Here is a 27,254-nt window from a genome sequence, read left to right on the forward strand (position 1 = left end):
TTAACTGAAAACTGTCTCGCTCTGCCTACGTCTCTCTCTCTCTATCTGTCTGTCTCTATATTAATATATGCTGCTCCCACTCTCTCTCTCTCTCTCCATCTCGCTCTGCCCTAGCTTACTCTCCCGCTTGCTTCCCTTTTCAATAGCCCATTACAACGCTCAGCTTTAGCATCATTCAATGCAAAATTCATTTACGTTGTCCTGTTTCAGTTTTACGTTACGCTACGCGTCCCATATACACACACCAGCACACACACTATATAGCGTGTATATAGCTGCATCCATTTACCGTCATCGTCCATTTACGAGCGTTTTGTGACGTAACACGACGACGCCGTCGCCGTCGCCGTCGCCGCCGAGTGAGTGACGAATGTTTATCCTCTCGTTCAGGCCAGGTTAAGCAAGCTCTCCCCCCGCCCCGCAGCTGCACACCTCAGCCCTTCTGCCAACGCCAGTCCAACATCTAACGCCCACGCCCACGCCCACATAGCGTAAATCTTCGTGCGAGCGTAGTAACCTATATACGAGCGTTACGCTGCGACACGAACCAATGTACACCCACGCCCATAGATACATACATACATACGATATATATAAGTGTGTGTGTGTGTGTGTGTGTGTATATACTGTTGCCTCTTGCTCTCTGGCCACATCGTGTCATGGTTTTTTTTTCCATATGCCGAAGTTTTTGGCTTCGTGTCGTTTACGCCTGCTGATGCGGCCGCAAAAACAATGACGTCACAATGTGACCGATTGGCAGCGACACGCGCGTTGCAATTGCCATACGGCCCATATTACGTATACGCCATGCGTGTGTCTGTGTGTGTGTATATATGAGTGTGTGTGTGTGTGTGTTTGCCATTTACAAGCATCGTTTAAGCGTTGTAATAAGCGTGTCTAGGTCTAGGCGACGCTTGGGCGTCACCGGCAAATTGGACGCGGCTGTAAACTGTAACCAATTTGGCCAAAACACGTGCCACACACACACACACACACACACACGCACACGCATACACCTGCTGTCCATTACATTTCATTTCGCCAACAATCGCAACATTTCACTGACGTCTAAGTTGGGCCGTCACAGCAACAACAACAACAATAACAACAACAAACTGATTTAGCTCATTTCACGTTGCCAAAGATCAAAATGTGACGAAAAGTTTTGGTCCAATTCAGAATGCGAATTGATCGACTGCAGGCAAATGGAAATCGGGTTAATAGGACAGCGCCAAATACAAGTATTGTATATAGAAAGAGATACTACATATATGTATATATTAGTGTATGTATGTGTGTGTAGGTCATGGCAGTGACTGGCAATCTGTGTGTGTGTGCGTGCGTGGGCAGTACAGTTACGACAGCATTACATTTGCGTATCTGTTACAAGGATATCACAAGGCAATACGGAAAAAACTTGATGAGATAACAGAGCCGAAGGCTAGAGATAGAGACAAGGCAAAAGACACTGGGCGAGCTATCAAGAGAGAGAGAGAGAGAGAGAGAGAGTGAGATAGAGCTAGAGCAAGAGATAGAAGAACAGAGAGAGACAGAGATAGAGAGAGAGAGAGAAAGTAAGATGAAGAATGAGGCACAAATATATATAGAGAACAAGTGAATAAATTTCTAATCAATGTATTTTAAAAGGCTGTGAACCAGTATTACTAAGAGTTACTGAGAGCTCGTAAAAAATTAATTAAAAGTAAATTTAAATATAAATACAAGTAATATGTATTAAATATAAATGAGCTGAATCATTCCACATTTTCCCCAGTGATTCAGAGTCTCGTTATTCAGCTATTCAGAAGAGTTTGTGAATAATTCAAGCTGTTTTTCACTAAACGGAGCGGATGAACAGATGTTTGGGATTCTAAGGAAATCTATGCGAGGCATTCGAGCAAAGGTGTTTGATAACCTAAAGCTAAATGAATCACAGAAGTGTAATGCAATACGGTGACAGGTGTTTTTACCAAAATGAACCAGTTGAAAACTGGAACTGGTTCGCAGTAAGGCAAACAGAGAGGGATGAACTAGGGCAGGGTTGATTTAAATGAAAGGAAGAATATTAGAATAGATGAGTTTTAGATGAACAAGTCCAAAACGGAACTAGTTCACATGAGGATACTTCTCATTGTTAGGGCTATAGCAAAATTAAAATAGATGAGTTTTAGATGAAACAGTCCAAAACGGAACTAGTTCACATGAGGATACATTTGAAGTGGTTCACACTCATGCGAACTCTTTAGATTGGAGCTAGTGTAAAGCAAAGCTAAAGCAATGAACCAGTTGGAACGCAACTGGTTCGCAGTAAAAGAATTTCTAAAGCCAACTTGTATCTTTTCCTCAATACAATCTTTTCTTGGAATGGAACTGAACTAAGATGTATGTATAATGAACTAGTTTAAAGGCATCTGTAGCATCTGGAATGTGTGCAGTGGAAAAGTAACTGTAAATTCATGGCTATTTTCTTTTAACCTGCATTCACTAGATGTCCACAACGCATTTTCGTGTTTTAGTCGAGCTGAAGGTAAGCCACCCACTCGCTGAGCCACTATTCATGGTTAGTTGTAGGCGTGGGTGGTTGGGTGGTTGGGTGGTTGGGTGGTTGGGTGGTTGGGCTGGGTATTTTGTTATTTTGGTCAGTGTGGTGTGCCCTTCGTGGCCATTAGTCAGCAGCAGCCTACGCAGGCCCCATCTAGACACCCTCTAGCTCGCCAACACCACCCCCCCCCTCCCCCGCGGCACGCCCGCAATCCTCCAACTGCTGCTGGTGCCGCTGAGAACTGTTGCACAGTGCAATCGGTGTCTGGCTTTATTAGCAGTCTCTCAGCTGCCGTTGACGTCGTTGCTTTTACTGCTCAGCTAGTTGTTGTTGTTGTTGTTGTTGTTGCTAAATGAACGATACATATTTAAGCAGCGGCTGCAGCCCAACTGCAGCTCAGTCGGTCAGCGACAGTTTGCATTTACATTACGCGCGCTCTTGAACTCTTGAAACCCGAAATACAAAAAAAAAAACAAACAAACAACAACAACAACAACGACAACAAATAGAATTCTAATAAAATTGTGCGAATTTTGCGGTCAAAGTCTGCACACATCGATGTCTGGCTGCAGGGATTCCCAAGGCAGGATATGAACAAGGTGATACTAGGCTATAAGTCATTAAGGCGGCTGGGTCAGCGGAGGAGCGGCTGGGGGGTGGGGGGTGGGGGGTTGGAACCGACAAATGTCAGCGCAAAGGTCAAAGCTGCAACGCGGCACAAAAACTGGCCACAGCCACAGCCAAAACAATGCCAAACACACACACATAGAGAGAGAGTGAGCGAGAGAGAGAGAGTGAGCGAGAGCGAGAGACACATGGCGCTCAACCCTCTCACCTTCAGCCACCACGCCTCCGCCGCCCCATAGAAAGGTCACATGTCGTCGCAGCTGTCAGTGCTGCGCAGCTGCATGCAAAAAGCAGAAGCAACAACAACAACAACAACAACAACAACAACATAGCAGAAGGCAGCACAAAGCAGCAGCAGCAGCAGCGACAGCAGCTGAGAAAGAACTAGAATGAATGAAAAAATAATAAATAAAGAAAAGCAACAAACCCAACAAAGTGTCGCCCACGACTGCCGCCCCCTCATCTCCTGCCGCCCAGCCGCAGCCCTGGCCCTGGCCCTGCCTCAGCCCCTGTCCCTGCACCAGCCCCTGCCCCTGCCCCTGCCCCTGCCCCCTCTCGCAAAGACGGTCAAACATTTTCGCTACGACGCAATTGGAAAACATATTCATGCAATCATCAATTGCGCTTCAAGAAAATGCTCGTAAATGGGTGAAAAGCACTAGAAAAAAAAAATAATCGAAAGGGAAAAGCCAAACGCAGAGGCAATTGAGTAACGACTGCAAGGATACCCTGTAAACGCATTAAGTTGAGGAAATTGAAATTGATAAAGAGAACTTACCAGAATTTTCCACAAAGCCAGCTTTCCTTTAGAATTTTACTGATACACTGAAAGAAAGAGAGAAGAAGAAGTATAAAGTAGATTAAAATAAGCAAGAATAACTGATATGATGGTCTTATGAGAGAGAGAGAGAGAGAGAGAGTGAGAGAGAGAGTGAGAGAGAGAGAGTGAGAGAGAGAGAGAGAGAGATAGTGAGAGAGACATACATAGAAAAGGACAGAGTGAAAGAGTGAGAGAGAGAGAGAGAGCTAGAGAGAGAATATAAGAATATAAATACTCAAAAGAGAGTTTGGAGAGAGAAAAAAGAGAATGAAAGAGGAAGGCTCAGCTCAGTCAATGAGAGGGACGGATTAAAAGAGAGAGAGAGAGAGAGAGAGATATGAAAACATTAATGTTTATAAATGAGAAATGTAAATAAATTCAATTCTCATACAAAGTATTTATGTATATGTATGTCTCATAATACTCCCAGCACGTATAAAATCTGATATAAGTATGAATAAAATATATTCATTCAATTAAAAGCATTTACAGGGTATCACCTCTATATACCTGCCTACGTATGTTGGCAATAACTTAATTAGTTTTCTCAGCCTAATTAACTAAAAATTAGCCAAAGCAATTACAAAATTTAAGAACAAGAAATTATTTCAATTGCGTTTTCATGTGAAAATACCAAATGGTGCTTAAAGAAAAATCACATGTAATAAAACTCTAGGGTTTTATACCTCTCCATAACTGTAACTACCCCAAAGTGGTATCTCTTCTATAATACCCCAATTGAACCCGCACTCAAATATGAACTATAGACAGCTCTTCCGCACTTGTAAAAAAAAAAAAGAAAAACAGAAAAAATAAAAACTCTCTCGAGTTGAACTTTCCCGCCAATCGGAACTGCTGTCCCACCCACTCTGCCGCCCGCACCCCCCCCCCCCCTCCCCCCTCGTTCCACGGTGTGCATTCGTTTGGCGCCTCTGTCAATTATTTATTGCAGGCGCTATGCAATATCTTTTAGGTACGCCCGCAGGTCGATTGGTCTGCGGGTCGCTCGTAGTGCTCCATGCCATTCGGAACAGAGTTACGTTGCGTTTAGAATTTATTAATACACAGTTGTACTTTATATTTTAAATTGAGCGTTGCAAATTCGTTTGGCGCCAATTTCATTTTCACGCCCCATGGCGCCAAACACTTTGCAAATTGAATGCTCCACTCCAAGCTTTATGGCAATTTCCTCTATGAATATCAGAGCTATATGAAAATATCTTTACATGAATAACTTTTCATGAAATTATGTTTATTTCTCTTTTTTTTGTGGCATTCACTTGGGAATAGATTTCCTATTATCACCTATGTATATATATATATCCGTAACTAGCTCTCGCTAAACTCAAACTGACTGAAATTGGGCATACTTTGTATTCACCTATTCCCACACATACACTGAAAATTTTAAGTGAGTTGCTTCAGCAGAAGTCGAGTTATGCACAGGTCTGCGTGTCACTATGAGATGTGACGACCTTCAGCCCATGGAAACTATCTGTTTCGCCTGCAGCTTGAATGAATATGAATGTAAATGTGATTATGGATATAGACAAATATTCCCCATTTCGTTAACTAATGATTGGGCAAGAAATTCCAATCCGAGCGCTTTCACTGCACAAAATACCAAATCAAATACATAATTAGCCATTATAAAAAGGAGGCAAGAGATCAGCCCAGGGTCAAAGCTAAATTAATGGGCCTAACTTAGTGATAACTAAATGTGAACTGTTCAATTGAGACACAAAACACCAAACAGAAAATCGAAAACCGAAAGAGCAGGCGAAAAACTCACTCGGAACCGGTTCCGAACGCGAGCCAATTAAACGGAACAGGTGAACAAAGTGATCAAAGCGTTATAAAACTGTGAACTCTATGCAAACAAAACTAAAATAAATAAATTTAAAAAAAGAAAAAACCTAAAAATACAAGAAGAAGAATTAGAAAAAGCAAATATGCGCCGCGTTCATTTATCAAGTTTGAAATTCGCGCTAATGATTCGACGAATGCGTGAGCGAAGCTTTTTTTTTCAGTTTTGATGACCGTTTATGAAGCGAAGAGAGAGTGTATGGGCTTAGGACTGGGACTGAAATATCTGTGGAGCCCTTAGATAATCTGTCTTCCTTCTATCTGTCGCTCTGTACGTCTCTCAGTCCGTCAGGCTGTTGTCTATGTGTCTTTCTTTTCATCCTTCCATCCGTGAATCCATCTGGGAAATCTAGAATTTTATTTTATACCGAAAGCGAGTATCGTGCAGTCAGTCAGTGTTAAGCTAGTTTCATTTGAGAATTTCTTGTTTTATGCTTACCGAACTACAACAACAACAACAACAAACTAGAATCAATAATCAATATCCAGCGAGATTTTTGTTTCAGCCTTTGCACGATTTTTATGCAAATGAAATATTTTTTTAGCTTTTGCCTAGGCGACATTGTGTCTCGTCTTGTTCCCCATTAAAAATGCTAATTTCCTAAATATTTTTGGCTAAAATATCAAATAAAATTTAGAGAAAAAACTACAACAAATTTTGTTTGTTCATTAACAAATGAATTAGCTAAAAATAAAAATAACAAAAAAAAAATCCCCTAAAACAAATCAACATTTAAGCATAAATCACAAATACCATCAAATAGAAACATATGTGAACTATAAAAACTAACCGAATGAAATGAATCAAGTGATACTGCAAATTGATATTATGATTCGAGAGTTTCCAGAACTCAGAAACCGCAAAATTCCTAATAAAAACTAAAAGTAAATACTGGTTACTGGTAATAACTAGCAAAAGTTCTCTGTGGAACTTGATTCTGCAAAGTTTTGACTCAAGTTCATGGCTATCTCGAGATTCGGACAAACGGACCCAGTTAACAGTTATCCCAATAGGGTAGTTTTTGGCACACAGTTGTAAAACACTTTGCAGCTTACCAGTCTATGCATAAAATTCTATTTTTAACTCTATAGCCTATTCATAACTCGAGTTTTTGACTTCGCCTTATTGACTAACTTATCGGGAACTGTCTGTAGGGTCATAATTCATAATATTCTATCATATGCTAGAGTTATGTCATACGTAAGAGTCAAAATATGACAAGATAATATAAATAGAGCTTTCATAACTCGACTTACAAACATGGGAAAAATTTAAAAGTGTTTACCAAATAGTTCTTATTGACTTTACTACCAAAAAGAACCAGTTATATCAGTTATTTATAACTGAAAATGCCAATTTGAGTTTCTGGGAAAATTTCCCGTTTAATTGATTTGCCTTTTTCGAGTGATTACTATACTCGAGCCGTCACCATAATCTTGAGAGCCTGTCATATCGTAGCAATTGGTTAATTTTAGTAGAATTATCTAATCGTATCGCTAAGATAGATTATGGGCCTGCATAAAACACATTCGCATAGGTGAAATTTCTAGATTGCTGCAAAAAAAAAAAAAAAAAAAAAAAAAAAAACCAACGAAAAGTCATATACAACATGCATTCAGCTTATGCGATAGCAGAAAGAAAGACAACATCAAAACGGCTACCAAAAATTGTGACCAATTCACGTTGACTGCGACATAAGCAGCACTGTGCGCTGCGCTGCGCTGCTGGCCGTGCAGCCTGCAGCGGCTGCTGGCCTCAAATGAAGCTTCCCCTTAAATTTAATGTTTTGTTTTCGCTGCGTCCCGTTCGCACTCGCACGCTTGCCCTCTCGCTCATCAGTATGTTCAACTTCCGTTCGTTTTATAGTAAAACGTAAAAGGAGAGCAGCGCAGCAGCTAGCAAGTGAATTTCTACACATACAGTGACATGAAAAATGCGCGCGCTTTGCACACACTCACATACTTTGAAATAGAAACCAAAACAAGAAACAGATGGGAAACGAAACGTCTGTGTCTCTCTTTACTCTGTGAAAAACGACAGCACGCGAGTGAATTGTGGAGCGTATCTGTGGAATGTGTTGCAACAGAATGAATCGCACAGAGCGATCAGCTCGATCGGAGGCAAATAGTTGAAATTCCATTTGTGTCTTTAATTGGGCGCAGCGAACAAAATCCAAATATGCACAATGGGGAAAAAGTAGAAAGAGAGTAACAATCTCGAACTCTCGAGAAAGAAATGCTCTCTGAGTCACAGTTGTGCCACAAAAACAAGTGCGTCATTTTCCCATAAATATGTAATGCAACAACTGTTCAAGCGAACTGCAAGGCGAAATAACGGTACGCTAATTGATTCTTTATACGCAAATCAGAGCTCACTATAGGCGTAGGGGCAAGCTGGGACAGCGTCGCTGGTGTTCTGCTATTCCTCTTTGCACTGCGTACGATCAATGCCTCTAACGGTGCATGCGCTGCTTTGGCGCCGGCGTCGCTGTCCGAACATAAATTCATGTCCATGCGTGTGAGTGTGCGAAACACTAAGGGACTGGCAGACTTGATGCACTGCAATTGAACAGCGAATGGCCCACAGTCCACATAAGCACAGCCGACGACACATTTGGAAATGAAACGCGCGCTCTTTGGCTCTTGTCTCTCTCTCTCTGGCTGTGTGCGCTTGTGTGTTTCACTTGCCAGTAGTAGCAGAGCTCTGTGTACATTTTCTGTGGCTTACTCGCTAGCGTCTTATTCCAGCTCGTTCAGTACCATTTAAAACTTTTCACCGTTTGGTTCGGAGTGCGCTTCGCGAGCAGCAAAATATATAACAAACAGGCCAACAAAATAAATCGCCTGTCGGCTGTCGTTTCTGTTTATTCTCGTTTTTTGTTTTCACTGTGTATTCGATTACACACTCTCCTTTTGAGTTTTTTTCGCAACGCGCTCGCCAAACTGTAAAAGGAAGCAAATTATCAAAAACATAAATATTATTGTATTTCTTCGTCGCTCAGTCAAAACCAAAATAACTGTTAAATGTTAACTGTAAACTCAAGAAATGGTGAAGTAAATGCAAGCCAAGGCAAAGAGCCTACCAAATACAACGGAACCTCTTCAAAGCAAATCAAAATAAATAAGGAAAAAAGCAAACTGAATTCTCAAGAAATCCAAACAAACACATTACAAAACCCATTACATTGTAACGTGTAACGTTCAGTGTCAGTGCTAGTGTCCGTGTTGGTAATCGTGTGTGTGTGTGCGTGCGTGCGCTCTGTTTGGCTCAGGATCGAAGCTCCTATCCAACAGCCCCCACCGCCCCGCAGCCCCCGAAACGGCCTACTCATGAAATGCAAAAGCTGGTCCAATAAAATCAACAATTTTGTTGTGCGAAAATTAAAGTCCATTAAGGTAAATATAAACCACAACTTTTCAGATCAACCCAAGACTCCTAAAAAAAAAATAATAATAATAATAATAATAATCCACAAAATATGTGCATTATTTTATGGCCTAAAGGAAATTGTTGTAATTCCCTAATGAAAGCTAGGGAAAATTTTATTTTGTTTTCTTTTGCCCGAGTTTTGTCTTGGAAAATTTTCGATTTCTCAATAGTTCGAGAAAATTACAAAAGCTATAAAATTACTGTTTGTAAAAAAATTATATTTATACATAAAATAATTATATTTATTTGTATATTTTTTTTATTCAATATAAAAATATTAAATAAATAAATAAAAAATATTAAATAAATAATAAAAATACTTAATTAAAAATAATGAATGGAAAATAATAAAAAAAAAAAATCTAAAATGTACCACCAAAAATTGACTTTTTGTCAATACCCTTAATAAATAAAAAATAAAACTAAACATTAGTTTTGTTTATCAACAAAAATAAACGTAAACTATTAAAAAAATATATAAAAAAGTAGTTTATATAACAAGAAAAATATAAATAATAATAAATATAAGAAAACTCAAAAAGAAAAAAAAAATTAATAAAAATAAACTATAAAAAACAAAAATGTAATATAATGCTATAATAAAAATGTTAAAATTATTTTGTGAAACTTGACTAAAAAGAAATTGTATTTTTATACTTAGTACATTTTATTTATACGTTCAGTAATATATAAAAGATGTTAAAAATAAGTGTATACATGTCTTAGTTTTGCTAAAATCGAAATCAAAAATATTTAGCAAATTGTTGTTAGATTGTTAAGCAAAACAAACAAACAAATAAGAATAAAAATTGTTTTGCTGCTGGCAGCTGATTTTAATTGTTTTTTTGTTGTTTGATTTTATTGACAATTAAAATGAGCGCAAGACGAAAACAACTAAATAATAAATAAATTTATTTATTTATTTCATTTTCTCTGTAATCGGCCTCTGTTCCTCTTCCCTTGCCCCGGCACGTTGCCCGTTCTCCAGCTTCCCGCTCTGCCCACTCCCATTTTGTTTCCTTTTGTGCCTTTCACTTGTGCATGGCACACACACACACACACACACATACACCAATGCATATTTTATAATATTTATTTACATTGACGTTGACGTCGCCGTCGGCGTCTCAGTTGCCGTCGCAGCCGCGCCCGCCATTTGTTTTGTTTACTACAGGCTTTTTCCCAGTCGTTGTTGTTGCTTTTAGTAGTGTTATTATTGTCTCCTGTGTTGTGTCTTGTCTTTTGCCTTCGTTTTCGTTCAACACATACACACGCACACACATACATTTTGTTTTGTTCTCCGCTTCCTTGTCCTTGTCTCGTCTACCTATGCACGCTCGATATGCGTGTGCGTATCCATGAGTGTGTGTGTATGCGTGTATGCTTCGTGTTTTTCCACCCGAGTTTTGTTGTTTATTTTTACATCTCGAAGTCGACGTCGTTTTACGCGCTCTCTTGTGGGCTACAAATTCTTTAAATTCTTTTTGTGTTGTTTTTTTGTTGCTGTGTATTTCACGTGTGTTTGTGTGTGTGCACACATTTTTCCAGCGGGAAAAACGAGTTTTTCCAGGCAGCGGCAGCGCATGCATTCTTCTTCTTGCTTGTTTACAGTTAGGAATGCGGGTGCCTCTTTAAAACAAAAACAGAAAAAGAGCAACGAAAACAAACCGTTTGCTGGCGCGCGCTCTCTCTCTCTCTCTCTCTCTCTTCTCTGTGTGGATTGAATTGTTGTGGAAGGCAGCATTTAGCTGCAAGGGGTCGGCGGGCATTGTTATGTGGATGCCATTTATGTCTACGGCAAAACCTAGACACTATTACATATGTATGTATGTACATACATATATACAGACAGCAACAACAACAATTATGAAGCATTAAAACCTACAATTACCAGGCGCTTAGGTTCGTTCTCTTGTGTGCATTCGCTCGCTCGCTTGCGCGCTCTCTCTCTCTCTCTCTCTCTCTCTGCCTCTGTTTGCTCTCACGACCTGACGCACAACTTGTTCGCCTTGTAAAGAAAAAAAAAAAAATTGAAGGCGCCAGAAGCAACCGAGCCGAGCAACAACAATAACCACAAATCTCATTGAGCGGCGGCTGCGCTGCTTTGGCCCCATTATGCATATAACATCGAATCGGCTCGACTTGACTCGGCTCGCTCTCTCACTTGCTGTTGGTCTATTCGGAGCTCTCTCGTGCGCTGGTGCTGCGGCTGCGGCTGCCTGCTGCTGGCTTGTTGGGGCCCACATCATTTTGTGCTTTTCACTTCTGATTAGTTTTTGTGACGCTTTGAAACCGGACGTTTCGTTTCGTTTCGATTGTGCACGCGTTTCGCTCAAAACAGACGCACGCACACAAAAACACACACACACACACTCATATATACATGCGAAACGCCCCAAACTTGTGTGTGTATGTATGTTTTGATTATCAATATATGTGTTCGCGCTTTGCTCTCTGTGCGATTAAATAATACACCGCAAAAGGCCAAACAAATTACATAAAAAAAAAAATAATAATAATAATAAATAAAAGGAAGCAGCAGCAGCAGTAAAGTTTTCGTCTCATAAATTGTTGTGCTTGTGGTGTCGTTTTCATTACGTTTTTGTGCTTCGCTCTAAATTCGTTCAATAGCTTAAAAAGAAGTTCCTAAATACACACACATATATAAATGTATATACATACATACATACTGCCAACAACAACGTCGTCATCGTTTTCTTGTTCGTGTGTGTTCCTGTTCATTCGTCGTGGAAATTTTTGCCTTTGCGAAAGTCTAATAGAAAAAGTCAAAAATAATTATAAATTAAAGTAAGTTTTATGAAAACATATTAAAAGTGCGAAAAAGTGCTGAGAAATTGTGTGTAAGCAAAAATATATGAAATACACACACAGGCACACACACGCAGGCACGCACGCACACAGATAAGGAAATACGCGCGCGCATCTTCTTCTTACTAAGTGTGGCAGACTCTCAGTGCGTGGCCCATTGGAATTTGTACCGTAAAACGCAATTACAACATAAAATACACAAACAGAGCGCGCGTCCAATGTAAACGACGTAAGTCAAACAGAGATGAAGAGAGCGAGCGAGCGAGCTTTGGCGTGTGTGTGTGTGTATGCGAGTGCGAGTGAGCCAACGTTCGCTCACTCGCTTACTCCAATTGAAATGTTTGCAGTTTGCATTTGCATTTGCTTTTCTGTTTTGAATTTGTTGTTGGGCCTCTTGCGTTTGTATTTGTGTTTGCATTGCGTGCATTTTCATTCATAAGCGCATTTTTACAACTTCCGCTTAGCAGAAAGAGGCAGAATCAAAACAACAGTGTTTTACGTGCGACTTTTGTGTATTTCTTTTTTTGTTTTTGTTTTTGTTTTTGTTTTTGCTTTGCTTTGCTTCGATTTGTTTTTGATTTAGCTCGCAGTAGGCCTTGCTTTAGTTATGAATACGAACAATCCTGCGTCACTATTTATCCCAAATCGTAACACGCTCAAATCGTTTTCTCCGTTTTGTTCAACTCTTTTCACTTTTCTTTCAACATTCTGTTTTGCCTTTTATTGCTGTTGTGTCGCACCTTCGGTGCTCAGTAAATTTACACGTTGCCGCCGAAAAAGGAAGCCGCGGGCCTCACATCTTCATTTCGAATTCTCTCAATGCAGGTATCGTAAAATCGTAGAATCATTAAATCACTATATCTATATATATCTATATATATATACCATAAATACATATATGTATACAGAACTTGGATCGGGTTTTGCCCCAGGTCTATAGCGAAACCTACCCCACTTCACGTCCATCGCAAATTATGCTAAACATGTCGCCAGAGCCCCCCCAAAAAAAAATCAAATAGAAATAAAAACAAACAAGAAATTATAATAATTTAGATACACTCGCATGATTCCCCAACAACTACAACTACAACAAATGTATCTTTAATTCATCTATAAATAGCTTCACGCACATCAAAAAAATGCTGAACAAAAATATTTTTTTTTTTTTTGCAAATTTTTCCATGCGAAATTCTTCACTTCTCAGCGAATTTGTTTTTCTTACAAATTAGACGCATACCAGAAAAAAGTGAAAGGTGTTTCAGCTAGAGAGTGGGATAGAGAAAGTGAGTGAGTGAGCAAGAGCGAGGAGGGGATTAAAGTGGGGCGGATATTATTTGATTTGCTTAACAGTTTCATTCAGAAGAATTTTGTCTGGCTCTCAAGTGATTCTGAGTAGAATAGACTAGTACGATATAATATATAGGTATGATAAGTATGACTCTGAGATTCCAATTCAGTATCTTTATTATAATAATATATATATTAGCTTACACAGTATAAAGGCTTTGAAAGAGTAGATTGGACTAGTTAAGACTAGTTCATATAGCTCAGATCTCTGCTATTACTAGTCTAACTTGTTTCGATTGAACAGCTGTAACTAATACTAGTTCTCAGGTCCCATAGCTGGAACTTCAGAGTGAGTTTATCGTATTTTTTTTTTATGTCTGGTAACTCGTGTCATTTTCGTAATACCAATCACAGTTATAGACACTTATGTCTGGTATCTTTTGGTCCGTCACTCTCGGCTTAACTTCAGTCTTTTCTTTCTCTTTTGGGCTTACGTGCTGAACAACACGTTCCATGCAACCAAATCGAAATATAATCTTCTATATACCTGATATATCTATCTATTTTCTTTTATAGTTAATGCTCTTCATGTTTATGTTTAAATAAACACTTTTGTTTATATATTCCTCTATCCCTGTCTCTTTTGCTCTCTCTCTCGGTCTATGTCTACGTATATCTAGCGCAATTTTTGCTTTTTGAGGCTGCCAATAGACACCTTGTAGTGCCGCCTTCATCCAATCTCTCCCCGACGTCGCTTCCACTGCAGTTTTTTGCATTTCTTTTCTTTATTTTCGTTTTTTTTTTCTATTTTTTTTTGCTGCTATTTTCTCTCAATTGGCTAGACGAACAACATTTTTATTTATAAAATCAAAGTGGGCGAGAAGGGGGCGTGGCAGCGGTAGGTGGGCTTCTGTGTTGAAATGGCGACGAAGCGACAATAAAATAGATTCATTTAAATGTCATTTTCGTCTAGACGACGGCGACGACGACGACGACGACAGAGATCGGATCGCATTAGAATATATATATATATAGATCTATAGGTATATATAGAGCATGCATGCATGTGTGTGTGTGTGTGTGTGTGTGTGTGTGTGTGTGTGTGTGTGTGTGTGTGTGTGTGTGTGTGTGTGTGTGTGTGGGAAGAGAGAGAGAGAGAGAGAGAGAGGGTATACCCCCTGGTTCGGTCATATGTTTTCTGTGCTAAGCACGCCCACGCATACGCCCCAAACGAGGGGGCGCGTTCCAGTTGTTGTTGTTGTTGTTAATTTTTCTTCTTCGCTTTCATTTGAAAATTTTCCAAATATTTCTGCTAGATACACTGGCAGAAAAGATGGGCTTGTATGTGATGTATGAATAGAATGAGAATCTATATATAATGTAGTATAAAAATGCCTTTAAAATGAAATAAATTACAAGTGGAATACATTTATTAAGCATTCCTAACTTCTGCCCTTTTCGCTCAGTGTACTGCAGAAGCTGACAAGCTTCAATCAGCCGATCATACAGAACATAATAATGTATATAAATATACTTATGTACATATATATTAATCAGATCTGGCAATTTGTTGTCGCTGACATTTCCTGTTACTCTTTCTGCTTCTTCTCCATTCAATATGCTTGTGTTATATATATTATTTTTTGATGGGTTTTTAACCAGTTTGGCTCTGTGACGCAGATGCGGCCCGAAATGTAGCTAATTAGCAAAAAGTTAAGATCAAATCAGAAATCAAATCAAATCGCATCGAAAATCAGATTCGAGCTACAAAATGTCGAAATCCAAATAAAACTAGGCTGCGGCAGAGTTCAAAAATAAATATATATATAAATTGTATATAAAAAGACAATAAATATATATTTAATTCATTTGTTATTGGATAATTCGATACCCTGTATATTGCATTTAAAAACTCAATTCTTGGAATAGTCGGCAATACAAAATAATCTGAAAACTTGTTTCCCTCGGCATGAATCTCAAGTATTGACTATATAGATACCCTGAAATACGTCAAGTTTGCTCGACTATACCCTGTAATTTTCCCAAAACTTGTACAGCTGCATAGTTGTTAAGCGTACGCATATAATATTGATAGATTGTTGCCTAATAGTATATATACACGGCAAGTCTGAACAATCTAGCTAGTATAGAGCCCAGGTTCCCTGGGGTCAAAAACGCGATTTGCCAATCGAAAGCGACCTATAGAAAGTGAGCTCGAGCAGCACTTGCTTTAGCATCGATTCCATTCAGTTTGGCATTTGTTTTCGTTGATTACCAATTCACTATACCCTGTAAAAAGGCCAAGTTGTACGTACACATTTCTTTGTGTGCTCGAAGCTCGGTTCCATTTTTCCATTGTGGATTTCGACTTGAATTAGTCGCTGCTGCGGCTGCTGCTGACTTTCATTGACGCATTTGATCACCTTGTTTTTATTGAAATTCTGTTTTGTTTTTGTTTGATTTGAATTTGCGCTCTTTGCTTTTGTTTTGCATTCGCTTTGCATAATTTGATAATTTTGCGTTTTTACGATAGCGGCAGGAAAAAAAAACCCGTCGCAGACAACGCGACGACGTCTGGGCCAACCCTATACCCCTAAGCCCCCCTCCCAGCGCCCCAAGTCCGCACCCGATCCGCTCGGATCACGCCACAGTAAAGCGATTTCTTCACCTCGATTCTCGATAGTTAATAGAAATGTAAACAGGTGGGCAATGAACTTGATTAGATTTTTATGCTAGCCAAGTCCTTGAACCCGGAACAACAACAACAACATCAATGGCCAGCCAAGGCGTGCAAGCGAGACAGCGAATGGCAAGTTTGAACTTGACGTCAATGGCGACGGCAGCAGAAGCAGCGCCTAAAGCATAGGCCTAAAAAGCTCAAATAAATAGCTATCTGTCTCTGTTGCACTCTCAGCATGTGTGTGTGTGTGTCTGTGTGTGTGTGTGTGTGTGTGGGACCTGTTCTGCTATTGTGGCTCTCTTTCAAGTTCCGCTTTGTCGCTTTGTTTTTGTTTTTGCTGAGTTTTTACTTTACGTTTTAGGCTGGTCGCGACTGCGCGCTAATTTATTGCGTTCTCAAAATCAACTCACACACACACACACACGCACGCACACACACACTGATTGATTATTACTCCATATTCGATCCGCGCTCTCTCACTCACAGTCTTCCTGTTCTCTATGCTCTCTCTTGCAGATTAACGGTACACAGCAGTTACAATCGCCAAGCAGCGCCGCGAGCATTGCAGCCGCCGCCGCCGTTGTCGTCTCTGCCTCGAGCAGTAGCAGCAGCAGCAACGTTGCTGCCAACAGCATCGAGCAGCAGCAGCAGCAGCAGCAGCAGCAACAACAACTAAACACAACGGCAACAACAATGCCGGCGATGCCAAAAGAAAAAGCCACAACTGCCGTTTCGTTAAGTGAGTCAAATTTCTCAGCCCTTAAGCTGGTTGTTGTGGGCGCTATGACGACAGCGACGCGTCTGCAGCAACAGCAACAGCAGCAACAACTACAGCAACACCACACCTGCGGCTGCGGCGCTGTCTCAGCAACAGCAGCAACAGCAACAATCACAGCAGCAACGCCTGCTGGCCATACAGAGAACAACAACAACAACACAACCAATAACAACAGCAACAGCGGCAGCAACAATCGCAGCTATTGCCGCAGCAACATGTATCTGACAAACGGTAAGCAAGATTTGGTGTTTTTTAGCAACAATTTGCTCACGCACTAACGCACACTCTCTCTCTCTCTCTCGGTCTCTCTTTGTCTATCTTGCTCTCTCAGGCTATACTTCGCCGCTGGCAGCAGCCGTGGCCAGCAACAGTTCGTCAGTTGTGTCAACGCCGCAGCGCATTAGAATGTGTTGTCGAGAGTCGCCGTCGTACCAACGTCAGCTGCAGCAGCAGCAGCAGCAACAGCAACAGGAGCAGCAACAGCAACAGGAGCAAGCGCCTACAGCTGCACAACAGCAACCACAACAACAACAACAACAGCAGCAGCAGCAGCAGCAACAACAACAACAACAACAAGTCGCGCCGCCTCCTCGCCGTTCGCCCAACGATTTCATCTTTGGCCGTTACATTGGCGAGGGCAGCTTCAGCATGGTTTACCTGGCCGTGGACATACACTCGCGTCGAGAGTATGCAAGTGAGTAGCGTACCAAGATATTGATTGAATGATTGACTGGCTGGCCGAGTGTTTGCATTTGAATTTGAATTTTATTCATTCACACCTGTACTAAGCCTCCCCCCCCCTCCCACACGCCCAGCCGCATTGACAGCATTTGTGGGGCTGCTTGGCGCCGGCGAGTAACTAGCGCGAAATGCGGTCGCAAATGCAGACGGCGCCAACGCCAACGCCAACGCAAGTCACCTGCTGCTGTGGCAGCGGCTGCCAACAAATCAAAACACACACAAACAGAGAGAGAGAGAGAGAGAGACGAAAGCAAACTGAAACTGAAACCAGCTGTTGCTGCTGTGAAAACGTTTCTTGCATTTGTGTCGGCTGGCAAATGCTATGCGAATGCTATGCGCCAGGCGACAAAGTTGTCAAAGACAGGCAGCAGGGAGGAAGAGAGTGAGAGAGACGCCAACATATAGAAATGTTGCTGATAATCCCATACATGTATTTTGCTGGTCACGCGGCAATCACGTGCATCTATCGCCCTCTCGCTCGCTCATTTGCTGTTCACTCGGCTCAGTCGAGTTTGTTTTGATGTATAAATATTCATGCATATATACATATTTATTGGAAATTTCATCACAGCTCGCACAGCCCAAGACTTAGCCTAATGGCATTTTTATCTCACACAAAAGCTATGAATAGGGGCAACACACACGCACACATACACACAGGCACCCATACTTTGCGCTGTCTTTGACGTCTTTTGATAATCAACACATCAACAATAGCAACAGCGACGTCGACGTCGACGTCGTCGTCGTCTCCTCTGCTGTGATAACGCTGACAGCGACGCCCGCACGCAATTGACGACAGTTTTTGCTCTATTATTAATATTGTTGCTGTTGTTGTTGTTGTAATTTGTTTGTTTATCGATTGAAACAAAAAGACCGCACAGCAGGCGCAAAGCTGATGTCGCTCAAGATCAGCTGCTGCTGCTGTTGCGTCAGTGCGAGCGAGAGAGGTGGGCAGCACAGGAACGGAACGGCGCCCGCCTCCCTTTCGCGTCTCACGTTTCACTTTCTATGTTCCGCAGCAACAATAACTATCTAAGCGCATGCATATCTCTCTCCCTCTCTCTTTCTCTCTCTCTCTCTCGCTGGCGTGGCGCTTGCATGCAATTTGCTGTTTATTTTTGTGCTAAGCCAATTTGCTTTCAGATTTTGCGCCAGCAACAACAACGGTAAATCAATAAACTAACAAAGTCGCGGCTTTGGCACGTGTCGCGCGCTGCTTGCAAATGCAAACGCAGCTGCAAATTGCATTGTATGCATTTTATTTCTGTACTCCCCCCGCTCCTCACTCCACTCTTGTTTTATATTTTCTTTTAATGCGAAATAACAAAAACAAGTGAAACGCGCGCAAACGGCGCGTGTCTGCAATAAGCTTTTGACTTTTTTCAGTTTGTTGTTGCCGATAAAGCACAAGTATAACGGGACAACAACAGTAGCAGTAGCAGAGGCTGCATCAGGTGCATGTAAAGAAGGTAGGGGAGACAAAGACTGAGAGAGAGAGAGAGAATACAGCACTGTTTATGTGCTTACTTTGCGTGCAGGGCGCTTAGGAGCGAGCGAGCGCGCAAGAGTGGGTGTGCGGTAACTGTTGTTTTGCTGTCTGTCAGGAGGCTCAATTTGTGTCTAAAAATAAATGGCAGAAGAACAGTCGTATACAGTCGTAACAGCAGCTCAGCAGCAGCAGCTTCTGCTGTTATCTTCCATCTCATTTACATTTACTGGAAAATTAACATTTACATCAGCTCGAAATGACTTTGCACTTTCGACTTTGGCTATTGAAAAAACAAAAACAACAAAATAACAATAATAAGAAAAACATTGACATTTGTTTATTGCACTCACACTTTTTGAAGGTCAACATATGTTTTGTACCTTTTTTGTTTTTGTTTATTATTATTATTATTATTGTGCTTTATTAGCACACATTTTCCAATGGAACCGAGCGCAAACCGAATTCAGCTTGAATCACAATTATTGTTGTTGCTCTTAATTTGCTTATAAACATTTTTATGGACTTGTCTGCAAACATGTTGCCAACTGTAACGCCCACTCTGTGTCGCAGTCGCAGTTGCTATTCCTACATACCCCCTCACCCTTCCACCATGGCACGTTCATTCGCAATGAACGCAACGAAATTCGTTTTCGTTTTCATTTTGTCACATGCGTGAGAGGTAAGCAGTGAAGAGATAGAGAGAGAGAGCGAGACGCATGTACATAAGTGTACTTGCGAATGTGTATGTGTGTGTGCTGTTGCTTTGTGGCGTCTATTTGACGCGCTACGCAAATTCTTTTTACGCATTTTCACATTGTCTGCTGTGCTATTTCATCATTGCTAGTAAAAACGAATGCGTATATACATACATACATATGTATGTATGTATGTGTGTGAGTTCGTGTTTAATTATTGTTGCGCGCAGCTGTGTTGTGTGTAGCCGTTTTTCTTACCTGAGAGATTTGTCTTGTCTTTCTTCAAGCCTCAACGCGTGCTGTTCGCTCGTTCGCTCTAATCCTGCGCAGCTGCAGCAGCTGTTGCTTTTCTTTTTAATCATGCTCACACTGGGAAGTTGTCGCACCTACGCATCGACGAACTGCAACTTGTTACTGGAATGCACTGTTATTTTCACAGACACATGCATATGTATGTATGTATGTATATCTGTATGATCGGACATTGAACTGCTTACTCAAAACTTCCCATATTCCATGCTCTCAAAACTTCCCATATCTCACACATACACAGGCAAGCACACTGAAATCTACTCTAATTTTTTTCCCACACTTTTATTTGGCCACTGAACTTGCAAAAATGTATTTTAGCGCTCTTTTCGCTTGTCTCCCTCCTTCCGACTCTGCTCGCTGCTCTCTTGTCTTGTCTTGTTACTTTTTCAGCGCTCCTTTTTCTCGTGTTCCTCTATGCTTCGTGTGTTATTTTTAATTACAGCAGCAGCTGCTGCGCAGTCGCAGCTGTCTTAAGGGTATTTAACCTCAGCTCGCTCTCTCTATCTCCCTCTGACTGTCTCGCTTACTCTTTTGCTTTCTTTCGTATTAGTTTGGTTCATTCAACTCGTATCCTCTTCGCATGTCCTTCTTAGCTCTTGTTTCATAACAATGTTTGTTCTGTTGCCATTTCTGCTTCTGCTGCTTCTTCTGTTTGCACCTGCGTGAATACACATTTTGTTTTTATGTACTGCAGCTGCCGTTTGTTAAGTATGGAGCCACGTGGCAAAAGGCCTGCTAAGCTACCCCTCCCTTGCCCCCACTCGCTCCTCCTCTCTGTTTTTACGAGCGAATTAAGTCGCGCCAGGAAGTCGGCTGCTGCCTGTGCCTTGGCCTTGTTTTTATTATTCCACACAAACACACACATAGTACATGTAAATAAAGGAGTATGGGACAGTGAGAGAGAGAGAGTAAGATAGCACTATCTGCTGCTCACTTGTTGTGCAAATTGTCGTTTGTTTAACAACCAAATTCAAAAAATAAAAAAAAATAAGGAAGAAGGACCTTTGCGTGCCGTCAACATGTCGTTGGTGCCCCCTCCGTCTCCCACTGCCCAGAGGGCAATAAACTTGGCATGCAACAACAATAACAGTAAAACAACAACAGAACTGTTATGACTCAGCCGACAGCAGCAATAATGAGAGGCGCGCTCTTTGCCATATTCCACTTTCCCACATTCCGCCCATTCTACGAGCCTTCCTTCGACTAAAACTACTCCTGTTCTGTTGCTACCTGTGAGCCGTGCTCTGCCTTTGCCTATGCTGCTTCTTCCTCTTCTTCTTGCTCCTGTCATAAGCTGTTTGCTTATGCGCGACATATTTAAATGAGTTTCAAGCGAAACGTCAAATTACGTCACATGATGAGCAAGCATGATGCCAAAGAGTGACAGAGCGAGGAGGAGAATGCTGTAGGTGGAGGATGTGGAGTAGGAGGAGAGAGAAACGCCGCCGCCAATGTTCTTTGCCAATTTTGGGCGGCAGTCTCTAATTAATGAAATTGAAATGCGAAACAATGCGAAATGGCACACATACACAATTTTGATTCGCCGCGGCGAATTCACAATCTTTGTGTCAGTTTTATATGTCAATTCGCCGTCGTGACAATAAATTAAACGTAAGAGCATTAAAAAAAAGTCGCGTGGGTCGCTTTTTGGCGGAGTTACTTTTTCGCTTTTATCAGACGCGAGTAATCAGTTTTATTGCAGAACACCTCGCCAAACCACGCCCCGTACCACCCTGCCCACCTCTCAGACAAATCAAAAGACATTTCCAGACAAAATTTTTCCACTGGAGCAACAGCGGTCATAATAAAGCAAGCATTGCACCCCAAACAAATAAAAATCAAATACAAACACACGTACACCGACATACATACTTACTGTGGTCTTGCCTGCGTTTGCATCTTAGTTCCTTTTGCTCTCCCTCTCTCTCTCTCTCTCTCTGATCTTTATTTACACTGTCTTGCTGCAGTTCAAACACCTCGACAGACTTCCTGTTTAACGTGTTCCAATTCCAAAACATACCCAAACGGCCTTGCGCCCAATTAACTAACTATGACTTTTGGCGCTCTCTCGCTCTCTAACTCTGTGTGCATTGTCTGGAATGTCATCCAGCAGCATTTGCTGCTGCTTGCTGCTTCTGTGTACAGTTTTCTATTTTCATTGGTTTTTTTGGTCATTGTCCTCCAGTTGAGTCTTCTGTCTTATTTATAGAATCGTTTGACTCCACACCAACTGGTTACTATTGCAATTTATGTCTCCCACTGCATTGCAGTTTCTCTCTCTCGCTCTCTCTATCAAACTCGTTGTGCTGCATTCCATTCGAGACGCAACAAGTTGTAATGCACGCGCACATATACATATGCACTTATGCACGAGTGTCTCTATGCGAGCGTGTGTGTGTGTGTATGGACTGCATTTATTTTGGAATTTAGCTCTCTCGCTCAGACGCGCTCGCTCAGATCAGTGGGGCAAACACACGCTTGGAACATTGGGCAAATATTTATGCTGTATTCTTGTTCTTCTTTTTGTTTTCGCCAGCTGCTATTTACTTATGTGTGCTTCTGTTACTTTTTTTTATGTTTTATTATAATAATTTTTTTTTTTTTTTTTTGCTTTTTGCACTTGCGCTGCCGCTGCCACCACATCAAGTTCAAGGCTGTGCTTTCGTCGTCTTATCAGGGCATTAAACCCACCAGAATAAAATTGAAAAAAGTTAATTTTTTTAAACGCAGCTTAACAAACGGCGCGCAAAAATTAAAATAAATAATGCGACAACTTTTCAATTAAATCCAAAAACCAAAAGAAAATAGCAAAAAGCAAGAGGCAAAATACACGCGCACTCATTTCCAATACAATCCATTTCCAATCAGAAAAAAAAAATCACACAATTTGCACACACAAAACAAAAAAGAAAAAAATTAGCGGCAACAATTTCAAGGTCAATTTTATTTTTACGCACTTTTTTTTGCCGTGTCTCGCATTTTTTTTGGCATGGGAAATTTAAAACGCATAAAAAAATCGCGCACGGATTTTTATTTGTGTTAATCTTATAATTGCGGCTGTTTTTCACCGTTAGAACGCGTCTGTGTATGCATATGAGTGTGTGTTTATGTTTGTGTGTGTGTCACTCGACAGCTTATCTGCCCCTGATTTGTTTTCTAGACTACAAAACAAAATTCAGTTGCGATCTTGATAAAAGGCAAAAAATATATGTACATACATATGTATATATGCATATGTATGTATAAAAAAAAAGCAGAAACAAAACCAAATTTAATATTTGTATTTTCTATTGCCTATACACACACACTTGGGGCATACATATTTAAGAGATATAGTGAACGTAATTTATTATATTGAACGTTGTTTATTCGCTTTTTCGCAAATCAACAAATTTTGGGTTTAAGTTTTTGTTTTCTTTTCGTTTTTCACAATTTTTCTGCACGATAATCTTTATTCCACTTGAAATTGCCGCAGATTGCAAATTGCAAAATAAACTGAAGAACAAAGCACACAAGTAGACATAACTCATAGTGGGAAAAGCGCCGTTAACCTATTCTCCTCTCTCTGCCTCTCTTCGTCTTTAGTATAGGCCAAATCTCCAACATTTCACATACATACATACATACATGCATATTTCTTTTCTTTGTTTTTTTGCTCAATAAATGTTTCAATGCCAACTGATTCCACAGCCAAGCTTAATGTGTGCTTGTGTGTGTGCAGTTCAACAACCAGTTTAGAATTTCTTAGGGAGCAGCAAAGACAACCGAAGTATATGAGAGCGAGCGCGCGGGGTAACTGCAAACAAGTTCCCAAACCGCGCTCGCTTTCGTTGCTGCTGCCGCTGGCTACGTCGCCGTCGCTGCCACCGCCGCTGCCTTCGCCATTGTCGCCTGTTAATTTAGCAATTTGAACAAATTCCTTTTTTTTATCTTCCACTACTGTGTCTTCCCTTATTGTCCGTTGCTCGCGAGCTCGCTCTCTCTCTCTCTCTTGCATTCATTTCAATAAATCACACGAGGAATATGTATGCCAAATTGAAACAAGAACAGCAAAACACAGACACACATATACATACATATATGTATGTATATACAAGCAAAGCGAAATTAAATCAAAGCAGAAAAGGCGACGAGAGCCACGGGGGCACAGGCGACATAAATCAAAGCTTGCTAGTTAGATAGTTGGTTGAGTGAGGTTTTACAGCGCTGACAAAGTTGTCGCCTGCACAGCTGAGCTGAGCATACACCCATGCAGACACACTTGTGTATATGTATACGAAATTTCGAGATGGTCACCATTGTGTCAAAAGGTAGTAGGGCGCAACAGTGTCGCCTGTGCGCGAATGTATACGTTGTACTCTCATCTCTTTTCATTTGTGTATGTGTGCGTGTGCATTCCTTATGCTATCGCTGAGCAAAATCTCTATTGGAATTTTACAGTTACTGTCAATGCGGCTCTTTTCATTGCTGCGCGCTCAGCTGTTTTTCACATTCAACTAATCCGTTCTCTTTGTTATTCTCTCTGCTTGCAGTCAAAGTGTGCGAGAAGCGCCTGATACTGCGAGAGCACAAACAGGACTACATTAGGAGAGAGCGCGAAGTCATGCACATGATGACCAGTGTTCCAGGCTTCGTCAATCTCTCTTGCACGTTCCAAGACCAGCGTTCCCTCTACTTTGTGATGACATACGCCCGCAAGGGCGATCTCCTGCCCTACATCAACCGCGTCGGCAGCTTCGACGCCGCCTGCACGCGCCACTACGCGGCCGAGCTGCTGCTCGCCTGCGAGCACATGCACCGCCGCAACGTGGTCCATCGCGATCTCAAGCCGGAGAACATTCTGCTGGACGAGGACATGCACACGCTGATCGCCGACTTCGGTTCCGCCAAGGTCATGACCCCGCGCGAGCGCCTACAGGCGGCGGATCTGCTCGCCAGCACCGGCAGCTGCGAGGGCCAGCGACGTCGGCGCTCGGCGCGCAGCTCCGACGACGACGACGAGGACAGCGAAGAGCTGTACGATGAGCTGGAGGAGGAGGAGCAGGACGACAGGCGCTTGTATTACGACTACGAGGACGAGGACAACGAGGACGAGGAGGCGCCGACGGCCAATGGCGAGGGAGTGCGCAGCAATCGCCGGCGATACCCTGGCATGCGAGCGCGCCGCGGTAGCTTCGTGGGCACCGCTCAGTACGTCTCCCCGGAAGTGCTGCAGAACGCGCCGATCACACCAGCCGCCGATCTCTGGGCACTCGGCTGCATCATCTATCAGATGATATCGGGCCTGCCGCCGTTCAGGGGCAGCAACGACTACGTCATCTTCAAGGAGATCCTCAGCTGTGCCGTGGACTTTCCCCAGGGATTCGACAAGGACGCCGAGGACCTGGTGAGGCGGCTACTCAAGATTGATCCCCGCGAGCGCTTGGGCGCCCAAGACGAGTTCGGCTACTACGAGAGCATCCGGGCGCATCCCTTCTTCGCCGGCATCGACTGGCAAACGTTGCGCCAGCAGACGCCGCCTCCCATCTACCCCTACCTGCCCGGAGTCAGCCAAGATGATGCGATATGCACAGGCAATGGCGTCAGCTACAATCTGCCCATCAGCGGGGATCTGGAGCCGGGACTGGACGAGCGGCAGATCACGCGCTTGCTTAGCGCCGAGCTGGGCGTGGGCAGCAGTGCCGCAGCGCCCGCCCACAAGCCGTCCACGGCGAAAAGTAAGTGTTGCACTGGAATGTTGGAATACTGGAATGCATTACTAATGACCTCGCTCTCTCTCTCTCTGTTCCTTTAGATTCCTTTGACTTGAGCGACGCTCAGAAGCAGCAGCGGCTCGAGGCACAAAAGTCTGACAAATGGCATTCGTTTGCCGACGGCGAGGTGATCCTGAAGCGCGGCCTGGTGAACAAGCGCAAGGGTCTGTTCGCCCGGAAGCGGATGCTGCTGCTGACGACGGGGCCGCGCCTCATCTACATCGATCCCGTGCAGATGATCAAGAAGGGCGAGATACCCTGGAGCCCGGAGCTGCGAGCGGAGGTCAAGAACTTCAAGATCTTCTTCGTGCACACGGTAAATTGCTTTCTAGTATCTTTTGTGGTATTTCTGTTGCTGTTGTTGTCATTCCGCGTTTATTGGCTCTGGGCCTATTTATATTGGTGTTGCTTGTGGCAGTCGCAGCTGTTGACAGTTTGTTGAACCACAGCCACTAATGATGACGTCAAGTGTCATAAAAAAAAAGAACAACACCTACAAGCACACACACACATACATAGAGGGTCCAGTTTATAGCGACGGCACGTGTTTACGACTCAACAACAACAACAACAATAAATAACTCAATTATATGCGACATTGAAAACTGCACACGCAACGCAGATAAAACACGACAAAAAAAAAAAACGCATTAAATGACAATAGTTTTTAATGGCTTTCGGTCACACTTTTTCATTCGCATACACACCCATACATATATACATACATATGCATAACTCTAACCAGTTGCTGTGCTTTGCATACAGTTACACGATCTCTTACGCTCTCTCTCTCTTTCTCTCTCTATTTGCAGCCCAATCGCACCTACTATCTGGACGATCCCCAAGGCTTTGCCATACAGTGGGTCGAGGCAATTGATAACATGTCGAAATTGTGCTACGGCGATCAGGCCCTTAGCTCAACGCCGGCGACGACAACAGGTGGCGCCAGCGATGCAGCAGCGGCGACGTCGACTGCGACGACGAGCATCTCCTCGTTCGCCTGCTCGACGGGCGGCAGCAGCAATAGCCTCGCCATCGTCGGCAATACGAATTCGCCTGCCTCCAACAACAGTTCGCCGACAGCGCGGCGAAGTTCGCCGGCGCAGCGACAGCAAATGGAAACAACAGCAACAGCAACAGCAACAACAACATCGGCAGCAGCAACAACAACAACAACAACAGTGAGGGGCAAAAAGACAGCGTCCAATTGAACAGCTGAACACGTGTCGTGACTGTTGTCGTTATTTAGATTTAAATGCAAATTAAATTCTAATTTAGTTGAAATTTAGTGCAAACAACAAACACCTAGAAGAAACCTACACACCCATAAATACATACACACATACACACTGAGAAATAAGTTAGAAATGCAAGGAATGTGTCGAAATTTGTTGAAATATCA

General features: G+C 42.2%; 1 protein-coding gene and 2 long non-coding RNA genes across 7 annotated transcripts in view; 2 read left to right on the forward strand and 1 right to left on the reverse strand.

Moving 5' to 3' along the window:
• The window catches only part of LOC149091303 (uncharacterized), a 194,739-nt gene that overhangs the window by 162,459 nt on the left and 5,026 nt on the right, over positions 1–27,254 (forward strand). The window lies entirely within an intron of this gene.
• Pdk1 (Phosphoinositide-dependent kinase 1) lies at positions 2,942–27,191 on the forward strand. 5 transcript variants are annotated; one of them, XM_089259994.1, is made up of 6 exons: positions 2,942–3,141; positions 16,598–17,090; positions 17,191–17,553; positions 24,632–25,816; positions 25,894–26,168; positions 26,665–27,191. In XM_089259994.1, exons 1-6 carry the CDS (start codon positions 3,133–3,135, stop codon positions 27,061–27,063), a joined length of 2,724 nt encoding a protein of 907 aa, XP_089116120.1. In that variant the 5' UTR covers positions 2,942–3,132; the 3' UTR covers positions 27,064–27,191. The 5 variants fall into 5 exon arrangements, with proteins under 5 accessions (XP_089116120.1, XP_089116118.1, XP_030241744.1 ...); XM_089259992.1 differs by lacking the exon at positions 2,942–3,141 and adding an exon at positions 7,598–9,251; XM_030385884.2 differs by lacking the exon at positions 2,942–3,141 and adding an exon at positions 12,100–12,343.
• Positions 10,104–13,431, reverse strand: LOC149091304 (uncharacterized). The gene is made up of 2 exons (XR_016196765.1): positions 13,065–13,431; positions 10,104–12,975 (listed from the first exon to the last, which is right to left on the reverse strand). It is a non-coding gene; the product is annotated as an uncharacterized LOC149091304 (long non-coding RNA).

The sequence above is a fragment of the Drosophila navojoa genome, chromosome 4 (assembly GCF_054131105.1).
Source record: "Drosophila navojoa isolate 15081-1374.11 chromosome 4, UAZ_NAV_1.0, whole genome shotgun sequence".
NCBI classification, from domain to species: Eukaryota; Metazoa; Arthropoda; class Insecta; order Diptera; family Drosophilidae; genus Drosophila; species Drosophila navojoa.

Excerpts from the sequence above, each read along its gene's own strand:
- Pdk1 (XM_089259992.1), top strand. The coding sequence starts at position 9,186 with ATGAAATGCAAAAGCTGGTCCAATAAAATCAACAATTTTGTTGTGCGA. Across the intron at positions 25,817-25,893 it reads CAAGCCGTCCACGGCGAAAA|ATTCCTTTGACTTGAGCGAC; the intron begins GTAAGTGTTGCA and ends CTGTTCCTTTAG. Across the intron at positions 26,169-26,664 it reads AGATCTTCTTCGTGCACACG|CCCAATCGCACCTACTATCT; the intron begins GTAAATTGCTTT and ends CTCTATTTGCAG.